Source organism: Vigna unguiculata, chromosome 1, assembly GCF_004118075.2.
Source record: "Vigna unguiculata cultivar IT97K-499-35 chromosome 1, ASM411807v1, whole genome shotgun sequence".
Taxonomy (NCBI): Eukaryota; Viridiplantae; Streptophyta; class Magnoliopsida; order Fabales; family Fabaceae; genus Vigna; species Vigna unguiculata.
Window position 1 is genome coordinate 30,594,045 of NC_040279.1, and position 18,909 is coordinate 30,612,953.

Here is an 18,909-nt window from a genome sequence, read left to right on the forward strand (position 1 = left end):
AATATATTATATTTTAGTATCTTTTAATATTTAACGAAGGATTAAAACATACCAAAAATTGTTTAAACAGTATTTTTTAAAACAATTTATTAAAATTTTCAAAATTCAAATAATATTTATTAATTACTTTATTAAATTACCTATTTTATTTAACATTATTTTAAAAATTAAAGATAATAATAACAATAAATTTATCACATTATAGAAATTTTAATAGTTTAAAAGTATAATATAATAAATGGTTATTTAAGATAATTATTTTATACATATTGTATAATAATGTACAAAAAATTATCGAAATTCTAAATAATATTAAATCAGTAATTTTCCAACACATCAACTTGTAATTATTAGAATCTTTCTTATTATCTTTTCAAACAACTTATCTCCAATTACACAATCGAAATGTTTCTAATCAGGCCAATGAACTTTGTCGTACATTATATAATCATAATTACTTTTATATTATGATGCACAGATATAATATGTGTATCAGATATGATATGTATTTGATACATCGATACGTTTATTTTAAAAGGTTTAATTAATCGTAAGGTACCCAGTTTGGTACTAGAGTGTCAAATTGGTACCCGTTTTTAAAAAAGTGTCAATTGCATCCCTACTTTTGAAAATTGCTTCAATTAGGTCCCTTTCAGACAGAGTTGACTAACGTCGTTAGTCAACGTGCCACGTGTCAATCTGTGGTTTTTTTGATTTTTTTTTAAATTTTAATTTTTTTTAAATTTTAAATTTTTTTAAAAAAAATTAAAAATGCCACGTGTCAAGTCCCTGTGTGTGACACGTGGCATTGTCAGTGCCACATGGCATTACAATGCCATGTGACACTGACAATGCCACGTGTCAGTGTCACTATTAGATGTCATTGTGTTGATTTCGATTTGGTCCCCACATATGTCTTTTTGTTTCAATTTAGTACCTAAGTATGTGTATCTGATTCAATTTTGACCTAATTTTTTTTTTAATAATTAAAATATTTTTGTAATCCATTTTTTATAAGATTAAAAATAATTAAGTATAAATATTTTTACAAAATTAAGTACTAATATTTATAATGTTTCTCTCAATTTCAGACCAAATTTATTATTTGTATGAATGTTATGCTATTTATAAGTACTAAAATGACTTTTACCACTAAATTTTAATATAAATATCAAATACTTAATTTTTTTTTAACTTTTATACTTAATTACTTTTAATTTTATTAAAAAATATTTTAATTATTAAAAATTATTAGGTCAAAATTGAATCAAATACACATAAGTAGGTACTAAATTGAAACGAAAAAACATAAATGGGGACTAAATAGAAATCATCACAATGGCATCTGATAGTGACACTGACACGTGGCACACACAGGGACTTGACACGTGGCATTTTTAATTTTTTTTTAAAAAATTTAAAAAAAAATTAAAAATTAAAAAAAAATAAAATTTTTTCTAAAAAAAATCAAAAAACCACAGATTGACACGTGGCACGTTGACTAACGGCGTTAGTCAACTCTGTTTGAAAGGGACCTAATTGAAGCAATTTTCAAAAGTTGGGATGCAATTGACACTTTTTTAAAAGCGGGTACCAATTTGACACTCTAGTACCAAACTGGGTACCTTACGATTAATTAAACCATTTTAAAAATAATAGGATATGATACATGATAGATACGTTATATATAAATATTAAAAAGTGTACAACAATTGTTAAAAATATGATAAATATATGATTGTTATTGTGTGAATCCAAATTAAAACCTTGATAGCTAATGTTAATGACAAATTTAAAAACCAATTTATAATAGAAAATATCTTAGTTATCATTTATAGACCAATTATAATTTTTTGAACTATTTTAGTTACCAATGATGTTTAGTTTATAAATTTGTATCTAAGTTGGTCACTATAGTGACTAATTATTTTTTGTCACTAAAGTATCCTAAAGTATTAAATACAGATATGTATCGAACATAAATACGTAAGCCAAATAAAAGTATCAGTGCATAGTAGCTTTTATATATATATATATATATATATATATATATATATATATATATATATATATATATATATATATATATATATATACTTTTAACTAGCTTAAAGACTCTTCGAGCATAATAATTGGATTCCAAATGAAATTGATGAAAATGATAAATTGATAAACTTAAAACGGCTAATATATAAGGTTTGTGTCTCAAATAGAGTTGGAGCTTTGGAAACTAAAAAGGATGAGTGGGAGAGGTAGAAGGACTGCAAGAGTTTGGCAATAGTATAAAAATCTTGAGAGAAGGTTGGTTCATATAATGGAAAACATGTGTGTAAGAGTGTCATTATAGTTTGGTGCATTAGTTTTAGTATGAGGGATGGATGGAAAGGTTTGGGTTAAGTGAGGTTTTCCACTAGAAAAATGAGAGTGTCATGAAGATGGTCATTTTTAACCATTGAGAAAGTTTGGGGAGTTTCTATGGTGTTTTCGAGTGCGACATAATGAGTGTCATTAAATTCTTCATCATGTATGAGTTGGATCTATAGAGCAACTAACTTTTATAGGATAGGATGGAGGATTTCTTCCATGTGTTTGTTGGGTTGGGAGTTATTTAGATAGGAAATGCACCCATCGAAAAGATATCTAAAGGATTAAATATGTTTTTGGTCTCTTAACTTATAATGAGTGTTGAAATTAATCTCTCTTTAAAATTTTGGTCCAATTTAGTTTTTTTACTTTAAAAATGTGTGGATTTGATCCTTCTAACAAACATTCATTAAGTTTATTTGACGTTTCAAACGCGTTTATCCGCTAACATTGAAGTTGAGATGTGACAAGCAGTTTAAACAACTCAAATGTTATAATAAAACACGCTTTAAATGTCAAATAAACTTAACAAAATTTGATTAAAAAAATTTAAATCCACTCATTTTCAAAGTTAGGAGACTAAATTAGGTAAGTTTCAAATTAATTAATTTCAACTTTTACTCAAAGTTAAAAACGAAAAATATATTTAAGCCTCGTTTAACTTTGAGTGAAATTATTTATCTTTTCATCTATTAGGTTTTGATTGCGTAATTAAACAACTAAATATAAAATATAATTTTATGTGTATTAGATGAAGCAAGACAAAGTAACTAGTCTAATCCAAAAAATGCAAGTTATTTAAGAGATGCAAGTGTCATTTGTATTGTGCTTCATTTACAAATGCAAAGTGTCGTGTACACACTTCATCTGATAAACTTTTGCTAGAACAAACAATGAATATACTCTCTGCGAACACAAACTTCAAACTTTAATAATTCTTTATTTTATGATTGTTTAGTTTATACAATTCTTTGTTCTTTAAAGAAAAGCACATTGAAACTTGCTTCGTGAAAATGAATTTTTTGGAAAAGACATGTATCAATAATGCAAAGTCAATTATTTGTGTCATGTCTACTTGTGTGAAAAAGATAGAAAACAAAAACACTTGTCTTAGCTTGTGAAGTTTTATCATGCTCTAAAGGTATTGCCAAATCACACGCATTTAATGGAGTCAAGAGTATTCAATTCAACATGTTTCAAAGCTTTAAAGCATACTCAAATGCAAGAATAAGCAATAATGACCCTTACACTACAAAGGATATGTAACAATTATTTTCTTCTTAATATATATATATATATATATATATATATATATATATATATAAAAGACTTTATTGAGAAAAAAGTTGAGAAAAGTCCTTAAACAAAAACGACGTCAAGTTTTCAAACAATTATTAATCTTTGTAGTTGTAAAGAAGAATTACATTCGTGTTCAAAACGACTTAAAAATACGAAATTATGTTGTATTTATTGTGAGAGATAACCTCTCTTTTTGTGAACAATCTAATGATATATTTAGATTACTTTCTTTGTAAACTTTTATTTTTAGTTTTTGTAGGAACAAGAATGTTCCAAATAATACTCAATCTTAGTTACGAGTGATTGCATAGTAAATAATACTTAATCTTAATAAAAAAAATGTTATGTTCCAAACAATATACAACAGACTAATAAATGAAGTTGGGTTCCAAATAATATTCTAGGCCTTTAGCTATAAGTTATTGCATTTCAAATAATATTTGAGTTTTCTTAGTCGTGAGTGGTTAGTGTTCAATTAGTATTTAAGTTATTAGCTAATTGAGTTATTAGCCAAGAGGGATTGAGTTTTAAATAATATTCATATTGTGACATCAAAGAGTATTATGGTATTCTACATAATAAAATTCAATCAATTGGTTGAAAATTGAAAATGTATATCATATGAATCAATATAAATATCAATGTAAATCTTTCTTTTACTTATCTTTGTTTATTACATATTATTTTATTACACTAAAACAATTCCAAACTAAGTATTTAAAAAAATTAACAAATCTTCTGACAAATAAAACTATTGTCTAATTACACATGATCAAACATATTGTGAAAATTTCTCATCAAATTTAAAAATATAATTAAATTCTATCTTCTTGTGTTTGTATTTTTTTTTCCTGTTTTTATTTCATCGCAAGTCTTTCAAAAAGATTCAATTTCACATACATTGTAAGTGAGACACTTGTCAAATATTCTAATTGAAAATATTCTTAATAGAGAGTGACAACGTATATTAATCCATCGTGGTTATTGAATTATGTTGATTTGTTAGACTTCGCTGTGGGCGTTTAAGATATATAGATGATGGATAGATCACGGTCAAAAAAACCCATAAAAATAAAATAATATATTAAATAATAGTCTTTATCACCAAGATGATTTAAGCTTATATACTAATTGAGAATTTTAGGTGATTTTATAAAGTTACAAAGATTAGTTTTGTTGTTAGACGTGGATTGGCACTTCATTAACTATTCAAAGGTATTACATGCACCAACATTCAATCATGGATAGTTAATAGTTATACGTGATAAAGCTGTTGCATTGCATAAATTATCTTTAAAATCATTTAAAATAATTTTCAATTGATTATTATGCCCCCAGAAAAACAAATTATACAGATACTCATAAGCACTGCATAGGGTTTCTATAAAATGACTTCGGACCATAAAAATTGCAGATAAGGGTCGTGCCCCAAACTGTTTGTACATCAGTTTCCCTTCCCTCTTCGTATGTGTAACCAACCATTAACCAATGTTAGAATATATGCAGCACAATGAGGGAAGTGTTCACTGTCTATGAGATTATATAAACGTACCAGAAAGAGCTGGTATGGTACTTTTCATTCTTTGGTATCTTCCACCTTCTGAAGTTGGCGAAAAGAATATAACAATGACGATTGCATATTAGCTATTTCTACGAGTGTCTCCAGTGCTGCAAAGAAATTCAATTGACAGAATGTGATTTATGTTGGATGACAAGTATAACATATAGACAAATGACTAAATCATGTTTGCAAAGACAGTGAGAGGAATTAAGATCTTTAGTCCTGTTATTCACCTTTCTCAAATGACAGCTGGGAGGCTCGAAGCTTTGGCGATATTAAAACTCCAAAAACTGATAAGGACTTGGATCTCTCCTTTTGAATCTATAAAAAAGACTAACAAGATTTGTACAGTAGCTCAACTGACAGTTCAGGAACTTTTGCTAAGAAAATTCTAAAATTTATTCACCATATTTCATGATAACAACAACATTAGAGATCAAATTAAACTCTACTTGTAACCTTAATATATGTTAATGAGAGGAGGTTTAACATTTTTAGAATACTTACTTCAGCATTATCTGCAAGTCCTGACAAATTCTTAGTCATGATCACCTCAGCAGTTCGTACAACCAAACATATAACAAAATGAGAATCGCTAACAGCTACTAAAGCATTAAGCAACAGAATCAAACAACAGATTAACTAAACGAACCATTATTTGATGCATTGGGAGAGGGAAAACATACCGGAAGATTTCAAACTACTACTATCTTGTGGCTGGACATTCTCATCTTCTAACTCATGAGTACTCTTTTCTTCAGAGGATACCCATTTACGCAACATGAAGCATGGTTGTGTACCTGTTGAGACATGCGTGTTCTTGTATTAAAACAGAGGTTCCATCTAAATTGCTAAAAAGAACATGTTACAGAAAGGCTTCATAAAAATGAAAGTAAAAGCACGATAGAATCAGGCAGTCGCAACTAGCAACCATTTCATTTAGCATAAAATTTTTACCGTCATCGTTGGTTATCTTCAATGTTGTAGCAGCTGGATGGAATTTCAGGTCCAATAAAGAACTATTAATACGAGCAGCACCCATGGAATGTCGAGCACTTGCTAAGTCAAACCATCCCTGTTAATATATTAAAAAGGATTACCAAAAAGACAGAACACTTACCATATCTAAGAAAACTTTTAGTTGACAAATTACAGGTTCAACTATAGTTACTAGCTGAATCACAACTTCACAAATTCTCCATTTATTTGATCATAAAATAGTTGAACTAAGTAATCCAACCAGTATTATACCTGACATTCTATTAGTAACATTTTCTCTATCAGAATGACAGGTCAGAAAATTAAATTCAGAGTTATTGGTAAACCAGAAAGTTATACATATCAAAAGATGCTATGAATTTCTTGTATTGAATGCGTTTCGCTTTTACCTGTCGAAGTGTAGAGGACACTGTATCAAAGAGAGATAGGTAGTTATGCATCAATTTCTTGTATTGAATGGGTTTCGCTTTTACCTGTCGAAGTGTGGAGGACACTGTATCAAAGAGAGATAGGTAGTTATCCACTGAATCCATAAATTGTAATACTAGTTTCTCTTCAGCTCCAGGTAGTTGGTATTGATGCTGCAACTGTTGATCTTCTCCATCCGGTTTCTGGGTCTGTAGTTCTTCACTACTTTCAGAATATTGATGCTCTTCTTCCATGGAACTTAATCAGGATTCTGAATTAGGTGATTTGGCTCTCTACTTCACAACAAAATTCTTCTGCTAACCCTTTACAAATATCCCTTCCGATCCAATGAATTTGCAATTTTATGTTCTTCTATTATTTGTTTTGTAGACTTTCTTTTAATCCTTTTTCTGCATCAGCAAACACCACAGGATTTACATCTGATCTACTAACCTTGTAAGAACTATTCTAAAACAATGATTTTACAACAAGTAGTCTTAAATGTACTACCAAGGACATACAAAAGATCACCCCTAAATGCATGCTATTTATGGATGAGACTAATGAATAATTGTATATGAGGAGATATTAGAGTGACACCAGGTGGGAAAAAGATGACCAGTGATCTAGACTTTGTGCAAGAAAGACCACTGTAAACACCAGTTGAGATAGTAAATTGCATTGTTTCTAACTGGGTAGAAAAGGATAGAAGGACTGGACCAGTGTTATTGATATCAGAATATTGAAAACCCCGAAAATCCTTTATGAAGCGGAAAAGAAGAATAAAAAATTAGGAACTCAGCTGGCAGTTAACAAAAGTAATTTGAAAAAAGAAAAAGAGTTGCAGTGGCAGTGACGGAATGCAGGGGCGGTAGCTAATGGAAGCAGTGGTCGGCAATGGGGCTGAAGAAGAAGGAGAGGCGTGGGTAGTATATTAGAATATTTTTGTTGGGCCATTTATGGCCCAACTTTTATGCAAATAGGAAATTATTGAAAGTTACCTCATTGATGAGATATCCTTGAAAATTTGGCCATTGAACTCAATAGAGTTGAATGATCCATGTAACCAGATAAGGTTATGGTATGACACAGATCCACTTATATGCCGCCTATCTTCTGCAGGCTTAACTCTAAATTTGCTACTTTGTGAATTCAACATTAACATTAAATCATCCTTAATTTTAACCATTAGTATTTGTTCGAGTTATGTCACGCAAATATTAACTAAGGCCTTGCCAGGATTGAAAAGAGAGAGAAAATTTGAACTTACAATGCAGATTTTTCTATCATGATGCACAAATGCTATACAATATCACTCATGTTTCAAACTGAATCAACAACTTAGATTTTTTTTAAGGCACGTCATATTATGTAGTTTTTATGCTAGCATATTGTCTAGTATATTTAAAAGAAAACACAAGGTTATTCATCAATGATTAAAAATGAACAGTTTCCTTAAAATTTAAAGTTGCAGTCAGAATACAAGGTCAATTCTTCATTAGTGCTGGAAAAACAACTTAAAATAGACCATCGTGAAAATTTTGGAGTCAAAGTTATTCATCAACGTTATAATGTTTCTAATTCCTAATAAATGAATACATTACAAAGATTATCATCATGCTGGACAAAGACCATGACTAAACCTGATCTTTGCCACAACATTAAAACTAGAGTTCTCCATCTCAAGCGCTGATGTATACCATGGCAATATATAAACTTAAATACATTACAAGACCATCATGCTAGTCAGACCAATGAATTCCACGACATGTCATGCATATTATGTAAAACAAAAGCAGTTCTCTCACATAAGATCATTGCATGTGTTGTAGGACTAAGAATCTGAAAATAAAGCAACCTTCATGGATGTATAAAACAAAGGGATGATATATATATTGTTTAAAATAAATAAAGGTTTATATTTATGTTTAAAATGTTTAATTCAATACGGTAAAAGCATGCCCGCAACTGCAGAATGTATCCAAAATTCAGTTTAGAAACGCTGAAAGCAAACTCTATAACGACGCTAGTTTTATAAGTGAGTACAAATGATTTCAAGAGAGAATTTGATGGTGCTGTATATAGGAAATACAAGCAAACACAGCAATAGTTTAAGACACCAATATTAACCATTAACAATGAAGATTGTCCCGTGAACACTGCACAACTTGTAATTTCAAAGCTTTCCTCTTTAGCGTGACCAGGGTCTGTAAGTCCTTAAATATATTTAGTAATTTATAAAAATCGCGACTCAACTCGTGAAGTTGGACGAGTTTACGTTCCACACCCCGAACCTACTTAACTCGCACCTAGAATCGCTTTTGAGTAGGTTCGTGTGAAGTGGAGCAAACTCGCTCAAGCTCGTGTAAAATCGCTGAGATTAGAGTCGATTCAGCGAACTCAGTCGAGCAGTACAAAAAAAATAGGCAAAAAAATATTACAACAATGGATTTGTTGGTTTCTAGGGACTATTTATCAGAACGCACCTGAGTAATGGTTCACTGGTTCTCTCTTGCAAGTTTCTGTCGGTTTTTGGGTGCTGATGTTGCGTTCTTCTATGGCACCCACAGATCTGTGCTCGTGTGTTTCTCAGGTTCCTTTGGGTTGTTCTGGACGACAACCTCAGCCATCACACAACTCTACCGTTATTGGGTTGGGTCGTACTATCCTCTCTTGCTGGTTTGGTTTGTCGGGCCCATTTTAAGCCCAACAACTCATTTTTTTTTTTGGTTTTGTTTTAGCACGACCATATCTTTGATAACCAACTATTTTGAGAGCAAAATCAATGGGGATATTGAATTGGATGTGTTGCTGAATTTAAGCTATAACTAAGAAGGGAGGGTGGACATTTTGTCAAATACTTCACCAGAAAATTAATTTACCATCATGTATCTTGAAATTGTTGCGCCATTATTTGGTAAAGTTTATTTAAATAGCCAAGGAAAATATCAAACAAGATTTAATATTATTGTGAAAAAGATAAAGTTAAATTGAATTGGAACAGACACAAACGGAGAATATAGATGTATTAATCGACATATATTATTATTATTATTATTAATAATAATAAAATAGGTTTCATAGTTTATGGGTCATTAGGATGGTATCCGGTGGTGAAAACGAGTTTCATTATATTATATTTATTTTTAAAGAAAAAATCTCACACCCTTATCTTCAAATTTATTGAGTATAAAATTTTTTCATCTTCGTCTTCATCGGATAATGTGTATACTTGTATATTTTTTCTGTACTCGTTTTTTTACTATTTAAATGTCAATTAATTAATTTTTACAAAATCATAGAAAATTATGGCAAATAAAAAATAATATTATCACATATTTAATGTCCAAATGATATTATTGCTTTTTTTAATATTAAAAAAAATATTATAATTGTGTATATTTCAAATTAGTGTATCAAATAAAATTTGATAAAAATCAAAATATTTATTAAATTTGATGAAACAAAGTTGATAAAATTTTGAAAAATAAATTAAAGACTATAAAAAGAAAACAAGTATTCAAATCTAAAAATATTTTAAATGTTCTTCTACTTCCATTTTTAAATTCTGAGGCAATATTTTTTTTAACACTAATACAAAATTATAATACATCACTTAAACTAAGTTACACAAAATAATAATGATTAAACTAATAATAATTGAAATTTAGCATACATATTTTAAAATTTTAAAATATTTTAAATGTCCCTCTACTTCCATTTTTAAATTCTAAGGAAATGTTTTTTTTTTACACTTATACAAAATTATAATACATCACTTAAACTAAGTTACACAAAAATAACAAAGATTAAACTAATAATAATTGAAATTTAGCATACATATTTCATATTTTGAACTTTAATATATGCAAATGATGATAAACAAAATTATAACTAGTATTAAATTACTATATTATGATAAATTAAATGTCTTTAAAAAATTACACGGATAAAATTGCACTTATGATAATAAGTTAGAAAATAAAAATATTAAAAAAAAATTATCAAATGTGTGTCTTAGAAATAGTTTGTACACCACTAAATGAAATCGCATAAAGGAGAACAAATGTATAACTAAATGTATTGTAAAATGAAAAAAAAAACATAGAAATTTAAGAAAACTTTTCAAATATCAAATAGTAGAACAATTGAGAGATAATAAAAAATATTTTAGAAAAACAAAAAAATGTTCATCAAAATTAAGAATAAGATAATGAGTTTTTTATATTACATAGTAAATGGATTATTTGTTCTATTAAACACTTAAATTGATAATTAAACATTCTCATACGAAATAGATAAACAAAAAAACATTAAAAATGAGTCAAAATATTCAAATGTGAGACATAAAAAGTATTTAGTAGGCATATATTATTCGAATATAACTAAAAAAATGTTATGATAAAAGGAAAAGTATGTTACAAATGTAAATGGATTTTGTAGCAAACCAAACAATTAGAAAAGTAAGGAAAATGTGTATAGCTGAAGAAAAATAAAAGAGTTATGAAACTAAAAACTAAGAATAATATACCTTGGATCAAATGAATGATCAAGGGTTTGGAGTTGGGGAGCCTTTCTCTTTAAACTCTTGTGTGCCTTGTGTGGAATCCATTTGTTTTTGGAGTAACTTCCTTTTCTAACACAAGGTCTTATTTGGTCTTGTCTTTCCATTCTACTAAAGGAAGGTGAAAAGAAGACCTCTTTTGAATCTTCACACTAGCATTTGGCCCTTAACATGAACATTCTTTTGTTCGGGCACTCTTTGGACTTGTGTGTACTACTTTGAACTTAGAACAATTTATCTCACTCTTGTGTGTGCAAGTGTCCTCTCTTTCTTTTTCCCTCTTTTTTCTCATTTGCACTTGGTCCTCTTTCACTTGAAAAGGTGTGAGAGGATGAAGTACAATTTTTCTCTCTTGGTGGGTGAAGGTTATCTCATTGGTATGGTCATGGTATATGGTTTCTCTTTAAAAAAGCCAAGGCATTCCCAACAAGACATGACAAGCTTCCATAGGTACTATGTCACATAGCACACTATCTTCAAAATTCCCTATGGAAAACTTAACTTCCACTTGTTGATTAACTACCATGCCTTGGTCATCATTAATCCATTGAAGTTTATAAGGGTTAGGATGAGGCAGGAGATGCAAAGCTAACTTTTCAACCAACATTGTGCTACAACAATTGCAACATGAGCCATTATTCACAACGAGAGAGCATGTGTTTTCTAAAACTTTACATCTTGTGTGAAAGATGTTCTATCTCTGGGTTAGTTCTCGGTGACTAGGTTGATTGTGGAAGGGTTAAATATGTTTTTGGTCCCTTAACTTTCAGTAAATTTTGGAATTAGTCCATTTTGAAACTTTGAACCAATTTAGTCCTTCATCTTTTGAAATACGTGGATTTAGTCCTTTTAATCAAATTTTGTTAAGTTTATTTGACATTTCAAGCACGTTTCACAATAGTATTTGACTTAACATTAAAGCAAAAATGTGTCAAACAGTATAAACAACTCAAATACAATCCTAAAATGTGTGCGAAATATCAAATAAACCTAACAAAATTTGATTAAAAGGACTAAATTCACGTATTTCGAAAGATGAATGACTAAATTTGTCCAAAGTTTCAAAACGGACTAATTCCAAAATTCACTGAAAGTTAAGGGACCAAAAACATATTTAACCCAATGTGGAAAGTTCTTCTTATCATAAGAAGATCCCCATTGCAAGGATAGATATCCTCACTTTTGTTCTTAATTTCATTTGCACTAGTGACATTTTTGAAATATTAGCCAACTTTTTCGCCTCGATTCAATTTTTAACTAAGGCAAAAACCCTTTTTGACACCGGTTCGATTTCACCTGGGACCAAATATCACCATAGTTACAATTTTGAAATACTGACCAACTTTATAACACCGATTTTCTTAGAACTGAAGCAGAAAGGTGTTTTCTGCTTCGGGTATATGCTGAACTGAGACATAAAACTTATAAAAAATTGTAAAAATGTCTTCGCGTTATTTTATACTTCGGTTAAGCGACAATCAAGACCTATAACGTAAGTTAAAATCAAAACTGCACTGGTGTACATAAGAACACACAGAGAAGAAGCGAAAGATGAAGTGATTTTCGGTTTTTTTATTAAATTTTTCATTAAGGGTAATGAAGTCATTTCAATAAAACTATGGGGTGAAGAAAGAAGCAGCCAGCCATTCGTGTATAACGAAGTTGAAATCATTATTTTGTGCAAAGCCCAGTTTGAATTGGATTTGTCCCAACACAAACCCATTATCAAGTTGCTCCAACTTGAACTCGAAATTGTTTCTCGTAGCCCGAATTAGAACTCACTATGGTACAAGCACGGCGTATTACAAAGTTCACGAAAATATCCTAAGGTTTACAAGAATATAATCAAGAATACTATTTCTAGATATATCTAAAACGTACAATTAGTTCATTTTTTATATTTTGAAAAATACATTTTAAATTTAAAATGGTTAAAAAGAAAAAGTAAAATGAAAATTGTAGTGAAGTAGAAAATGACTTCTCAGGAATGCAACTTCCCCTCCACTTGAAAATAAAATATGAATAGATAAAAAAGAAGTAACCTCTATATAAATAAAATATATCTTGGAATATTTTTTATAAATTTTTAACAGACCTAAGAATAAATATTTTTATTTTCGTATTCTCAAAATACTTCAAAAGAAGTCTCGTGAAACAAATTTCCCTCCGTCATATTATTTATAAATAAAAAAATACAAGTAAATAAAATTATAATGGTCACGAGCTATTTTCGAAATCCCTGTATATAATTCCACAAAAACATTTTCAAATACTTCAAAAATATTAAAATAGTTATATTTAAGGAAAAAATATACAATAAAGATAAAAACAGATAACTAAAGTTTGAATGGGCCAAAACCTGTGTTAAATTTTCACGGTAAAACTAGTACTTCAATTATTTTCTTCTGAGTTAATTGTCACAAATCATAATTAAAAAAAAATGGTTCAAAACTTGGTGATGGTTTTTTTTATTGTTAAATCATGTACGAGCTCTTTCTTTTTTTGATACGTGTTGAAATTCTTACTAGACACATGTTGTAGTTTTTAAATGCACACCCCAAACTTTTACAAGAAAAGAAGATTAATTTTTACTTTTGGTCAAGGAAGAATCTTTGAAATTAATCGGCGAATATTGACCTAAATGCATTGCACCAAGTTCGGTGGGTCTTTGTTTTTTATCCAAGAACATTGTTCTTACATGTTCTTGCTAATGTTTCAAAGAATATTGTGAATGAGTTTCTTATAAACATTAATAAAAATCAATATAAATAATAAATACACGTCATTTTTTAAAACAAACATATTAAGAATATTATTTAGTAACATCTATCAATAAAGATGTGATGACGAAATTAAGCTTAAAAACTCTGCATTCATTGCATGTAGCAGCATCCTTCATCTTCATGAAGAAAAAGCAGCCCTAGTGGACTTAAAGGGGTCCCTAAATAAAGGCAATGCTTTGTACAATCTTATGACATTATTAAATTACCTTAAAAAAATAAATATGTATTTTTTTTTCATTACATTGTACTGGTGAAGAGTATTTGCGAATTTAAAATTTTAATTAACTACTTTTGTTGAGCCATCTTTTTCCAACACCAAGTTTTTCATTCATAGTATTTGAACTCCAGATTTTTCTTTAAAGATTAAAGCACTACCATTTCATGTATTCACAGTTAACAAAAAATGTTCATAATCATTATTTTAAGTACATTAGTTAGGTACTTCAGCATGTTAAATTAAGAATCCATTCCAATAATCCTATCCCTGCTTTAGAATTAAAGAAGTTTTTAATAATATATTATAATGATAACCAGATTTGACTCTGGATTCTTAATGCAAAATTCTCAAATTTCTTACTAGATACTTAGCTAGCTTAGCTTCTAGTGACTGTTTTGTATTCATAATTAATAGTATAATAGATGAATTATAAAGTTTCAATTTTTTTTTTCTAAAAAACAAATCTTAAGATGAAAGAGTATAAAAAGCTCTTGATCTTTAATTTCTATATTCACGGCTATCTCATCTTTCAAGAACAGAGTGAAAGATTAATTATAACAACTGTTGCTATACAATGTCCTTAATTTTGTGTTTGAAATCGGATTTCAATGATTACAAAAATTTAACATATTTAAGAATTGAATTATCTCTTGTTGAATTATTTTTCGCTTCTTAAGTAATTAAAATATTTTTAAATTTTAATTTTATTATTTGAATGAAGTAATTTAATTTAAATTTTATTTTTGAGTTTAATTTAACTTAGTTGAATTTTTAATTTGGTATTATTTGTCAAGACATGAATTGATTTTACTCGATTTTTTTTTCTGAATTAAGTCGAATTTTTAGATTTATAGACTATTTTTGTCCGAAGAAAATGAACAATTCTACAGGTAAAAGAAAGTTAATTTTTTTATTTTGAATAAATTTCAAATGATATTATTATAATTATTTAAAATACTTACTTTTTTAAATTGTATCGTTGATAAGAATACAATACAGTAAAATAAGGATATTATTATTATTATTATTATTAATGGGTATAAATGAAAGACGGAAGCAAATTTGGTTGATTAGTATCGATGTGTGATAAAAATGAATAATATTTGGATGGATGAAGTACGTAATGTGGAGGAGGTTGAATAGCGGTTATGAAGGGAAGAGTGGAATATAGTTAACATGATCTAATCCTAAATTAAGAGGGAGGGAGAGATAATTAGCATTGTGATTAGTGGGAGCAGAATAGAAATGTGTGACGAAGGAAGAGGCCGAAAGGTTTTCCTAGTTGTTGACCTAACGCAGAAAAGGCCAAAGTCGAAGGTGGCCCGCACGTTATCGACGCAGAAACTTTGATTTATGTTATTAAAAATGAGGGAATAAAAAAGAAGACAAAAAGAAAGGGGTTTCGTAGCCAAAAAGAAACAAATGGGCAAATGGGGCATTGAATGCAGAGTGAGAAAGAGAGACGAAAAAAGAGGAAAAGGAAAAAGGAAGCAGAGCAAGTAGTAAACAACACGGCAAATATGTTTGGAATAATGTATCTCTCTCTCTCTCTCTCTCTCTCTGTGTCTCTGTGTGTGCCACATGCTTATCCACCTCTCTTCTTTCTTACCACAACACATACATCCAAATACTTAAATGCTTCTTTCACCTCCTACACAACTACTTTCTCTCTTCTTTTCTATTTTTTTCTTATTTCCGATTATTTAATTAATCATCATCTCCTATTTATTATTTTTAATCATTAATGCATTGGGACACGTCATTAATCTTCACGAAAACTGCGATTAAAACATGTTTTTATATATTTATTAGGTGAGAGCTTTTTATATTTAATGAATATTAATTTTATGTTTCTTTTTTAATCTTTAATCTTTCGTTCTCGCTACTGTGTATGTTTCTGTCCACCACATTAAGTTTAGTTTTATAATTTTTTATTTATTACATAAGTGTATAACTATTTTTCAAAGAATTGGATTGAAAAAATTCTGTTATTGTATTAAACAATATAAAAGTATTAAAATTCATAAAATTAAACTTAATTTATAAAAATGAAAAGATAAATTGTTCAAAAAAGTTTGGAGATGTTGAATTATCCTTCTTGTGTGTTTTGTGGTTGGAGGATTGACCAGTATATCCTCATTATCTCTAGTGCGAAATTTCTTTGCAACCACATTGTTTACTTTATTCTTCCACGTCAAGTTCTTTCTTTTCTGAAATTCTGAATATTTAAAAATTGCAACAAAAAACAAGTTTAAATTAATTCGACTTCATTTAAATTAACACTTTTAAAAAGATCATGTATTTCAATATTATTTTATATGCAAAAGTCTAACTTCAACTTAGAAAATCAAACCATTAGGTATTAATTACTTATATAGTTTAAGAGACATTATTAGATAATCAAATTTCACGTATCTATATATACGTGATTTCAGATAATCTTGACATTCTTTCAAATTAAATTGTTTAAGTTATTAAAAAATAATAATAATTTTTTTATCATGAGTCATTATAAGAAACTAGTAATCATCTATAAATATTTCTCACATATTTAAAGTTGTAGGTAACTTAGATATGCATGTCACTATAACGTGTATACAACCTTAGTTAACGTTTCATTGTTTGTTGATTCACGTATCTAATGTTCTTTTTTTACTATACGAACCATCTCAAATATTATTTATACAGTTATTAGTTAACATATTGTAGCATTCATTTCATTGCTATTTATCTATTTATTATTAATTATCTCATAAATATTAAATAAATAGTTTTATATCACGTTTACATTTCAAATTTTATTTCTAAAATTAAATAACTATTGTCTAGATTTTATCATATATAATTTGCATATTCAGACAACATTACTCCAAATAAATTAAAGATGACTTAAAGGCATAAATCATAATCTCTAATACATAAAAAACTTACCAAAAAGATAATAATACACAAATAAATATAACTTAAATAAATAATATTTAAAACTTTAACTTTAACACGATACAACGCATTAAGAAGTGTTTTCTAACCATTAGGGGCAAAGATATTTGTATAAATATTGTTCCAAAATCATACAATTTATTATATCATTTTAAGACAAATATTTTAAAAAAGAAATTTGTGACCTTAAAGGAAAGGTCGTAATCACCTAAATCATAGGTAAAAAAAACTCAGTGCTAAATTGTTTGTGTGAATTAGATTAAAGTTATTTAACTTCGAATAATATCTTTTATATCTTTTATGCAGTAGGGATAATGTACGATGCCGTTTTGCTCGATTGAGAATTATGATCAGATCGACCACTTCATAATCTCGTAAATGGTCGGTGACGTCACCAAAATAGATTCTAAATGATATTCAATACGAATATCCGTGTAAAATCATCATTCCTCTTTTAAAGTCGTGATTTTTTTGTTTTGTTTTAAAGAGCAAAATAGTTTAAGGTTTCTACAAAGAGTTTTTTTTTGTTTTCTTTTTGTTTTATTATAACATGTGGCATTATGAATGAATGAAAAAGTGTAGATTTTCCAAAACATGCATAATTGGACTATTTACGGGCATCATTAGGATACGATTTTATACATAAAAGATATAATGAGATAGATTATGAAAGGCAAATGCAAATGCAAAAGTGGTGCCGCCACAGATTCTGGAAGGAGAAAGAATAAAGCGGAATGGAAAATGATAAGGGTTGTAGTTGGTGAGGAAGAAGATAAAGATGATTCAAATCTATTTTGGTATTTATGATGAGAATATTTGTATTGTATTGTAAATAAAAAAAATGAAAGTATGAAAGTTTTATTATAGGGTTAAATATCTGAATAAATGGAAAAAAAAGAGGAAGAGTGTGTATGTATAGTATTGTATAAAGATGCAAAAGACAAAAAACAATAATAAAAATAGACAAGTCCCTTAGTGAGTCGGAAAAAGATAAGTGGGGCTTCCAAATGTGAGGAAGCGATGATTTAATGAAAATAGGGAAAAGAAAGAAGAAAATGAAGATGAAATGGTCCAAAGTCAAAGGTGTCTCTTCAAAATGGGATTAATCGGAAGAAGGAGAAAGAAAGGAGGTGGACACGTGTCGGGAAAGGAAAGCCTGTGGAGGGGATCAGAAGGTCTCCTCGAAGCGTGTCCCACATCGAAAGGCCAGTTTGATCATCGTATCAAACTCGTTTTGAGAATAAAGACTTGGCAAGCAGGACCCACCCCGCAGCCACGAGTAACGTCAATACGCCACTTGTTATCAGAGATAGATACATACATAGATACAGATAAAAACAACGGAACCGCCTCGGTTTCACTCGATACCACAAAAATCCAAAACCCACCTCATAACTTTCTTTCTACTATTATAATTTATTTTAAATTTAAACTAATAATAATAATAAATGAATATTTTTGGAAAAGAAAATAGGGGAGGGAAGGAAGGACGAAAAGGAAGAGTGTGACAAAAAAGATGGCGTCATGCGCGAGCGAGGGAGGTGGAAGAGGACAAAAGACGTGTGAGGGTAGTTTGGGGAATTTGGTGGGAGGGTGTGTTTGGCAAAAGCGTGGAGAGGGAACCCTTTGTCGCCACGTGCCTTGGCGTCGGCCGCACGCTGGGAGACTCTTTTGTCTCCTTCTCCCGTTTCACTTGTGGCCTTCTTCTTCTCTTTTCTTTTCTACCCAGATTTTTCATTAGGTACGGCTATTGGCAGACCCTGTTTTTGACTAT

General features: G+C 29.2%; 1 protein-coding gene across 2 annotated transcripts; it reads right to left on the reverse strand.

The window, feature by feature from the left end:
- Window positions 1-4,950: 4,950 nt before the first annotated feature.
- LOC114173681 (coiled-coil domain-containing protein 115-like) lies at window positions 4,951-9,286 on the reverse strand. Of its 2 annotated transcripts, none has more exons than XM_028058215.1 (7): window positions 9,118-9,286; window positions 6,697-7,041; window positions 6,182-6,299; window positions 5,911-6,024; window positions 5,732-5,742; window positions 5,458-5,545; window positions 4,951-5,331 (listed from the first exon to the last, which is right to left on the reverse strand). In XM_028058215.1, exons 2-7 carry the CDS (start codon window positions 6,883-6,885, stop codon window positions 5,240-5,242), a joined length of 612 nt encoding a protein of 203 aa, XP_027914016.1. In that variant the 5' UTR covers window positions 6,886-7,041; window positions 9,118-9,286; the 3' UTR covers window positions 4,951-5,239. The 2 variants fall into 2 exon arrangements, with proteins under 2 accessions (XP_027914016.1, XP_027914008.1); XM_028058207.1 differs by having other exon boundaries at window positions 5,020-5,331; window positions 5,732-5,751.
- Window positions 9,287-18,909: the final 9,623 nt, after the last annotated feature.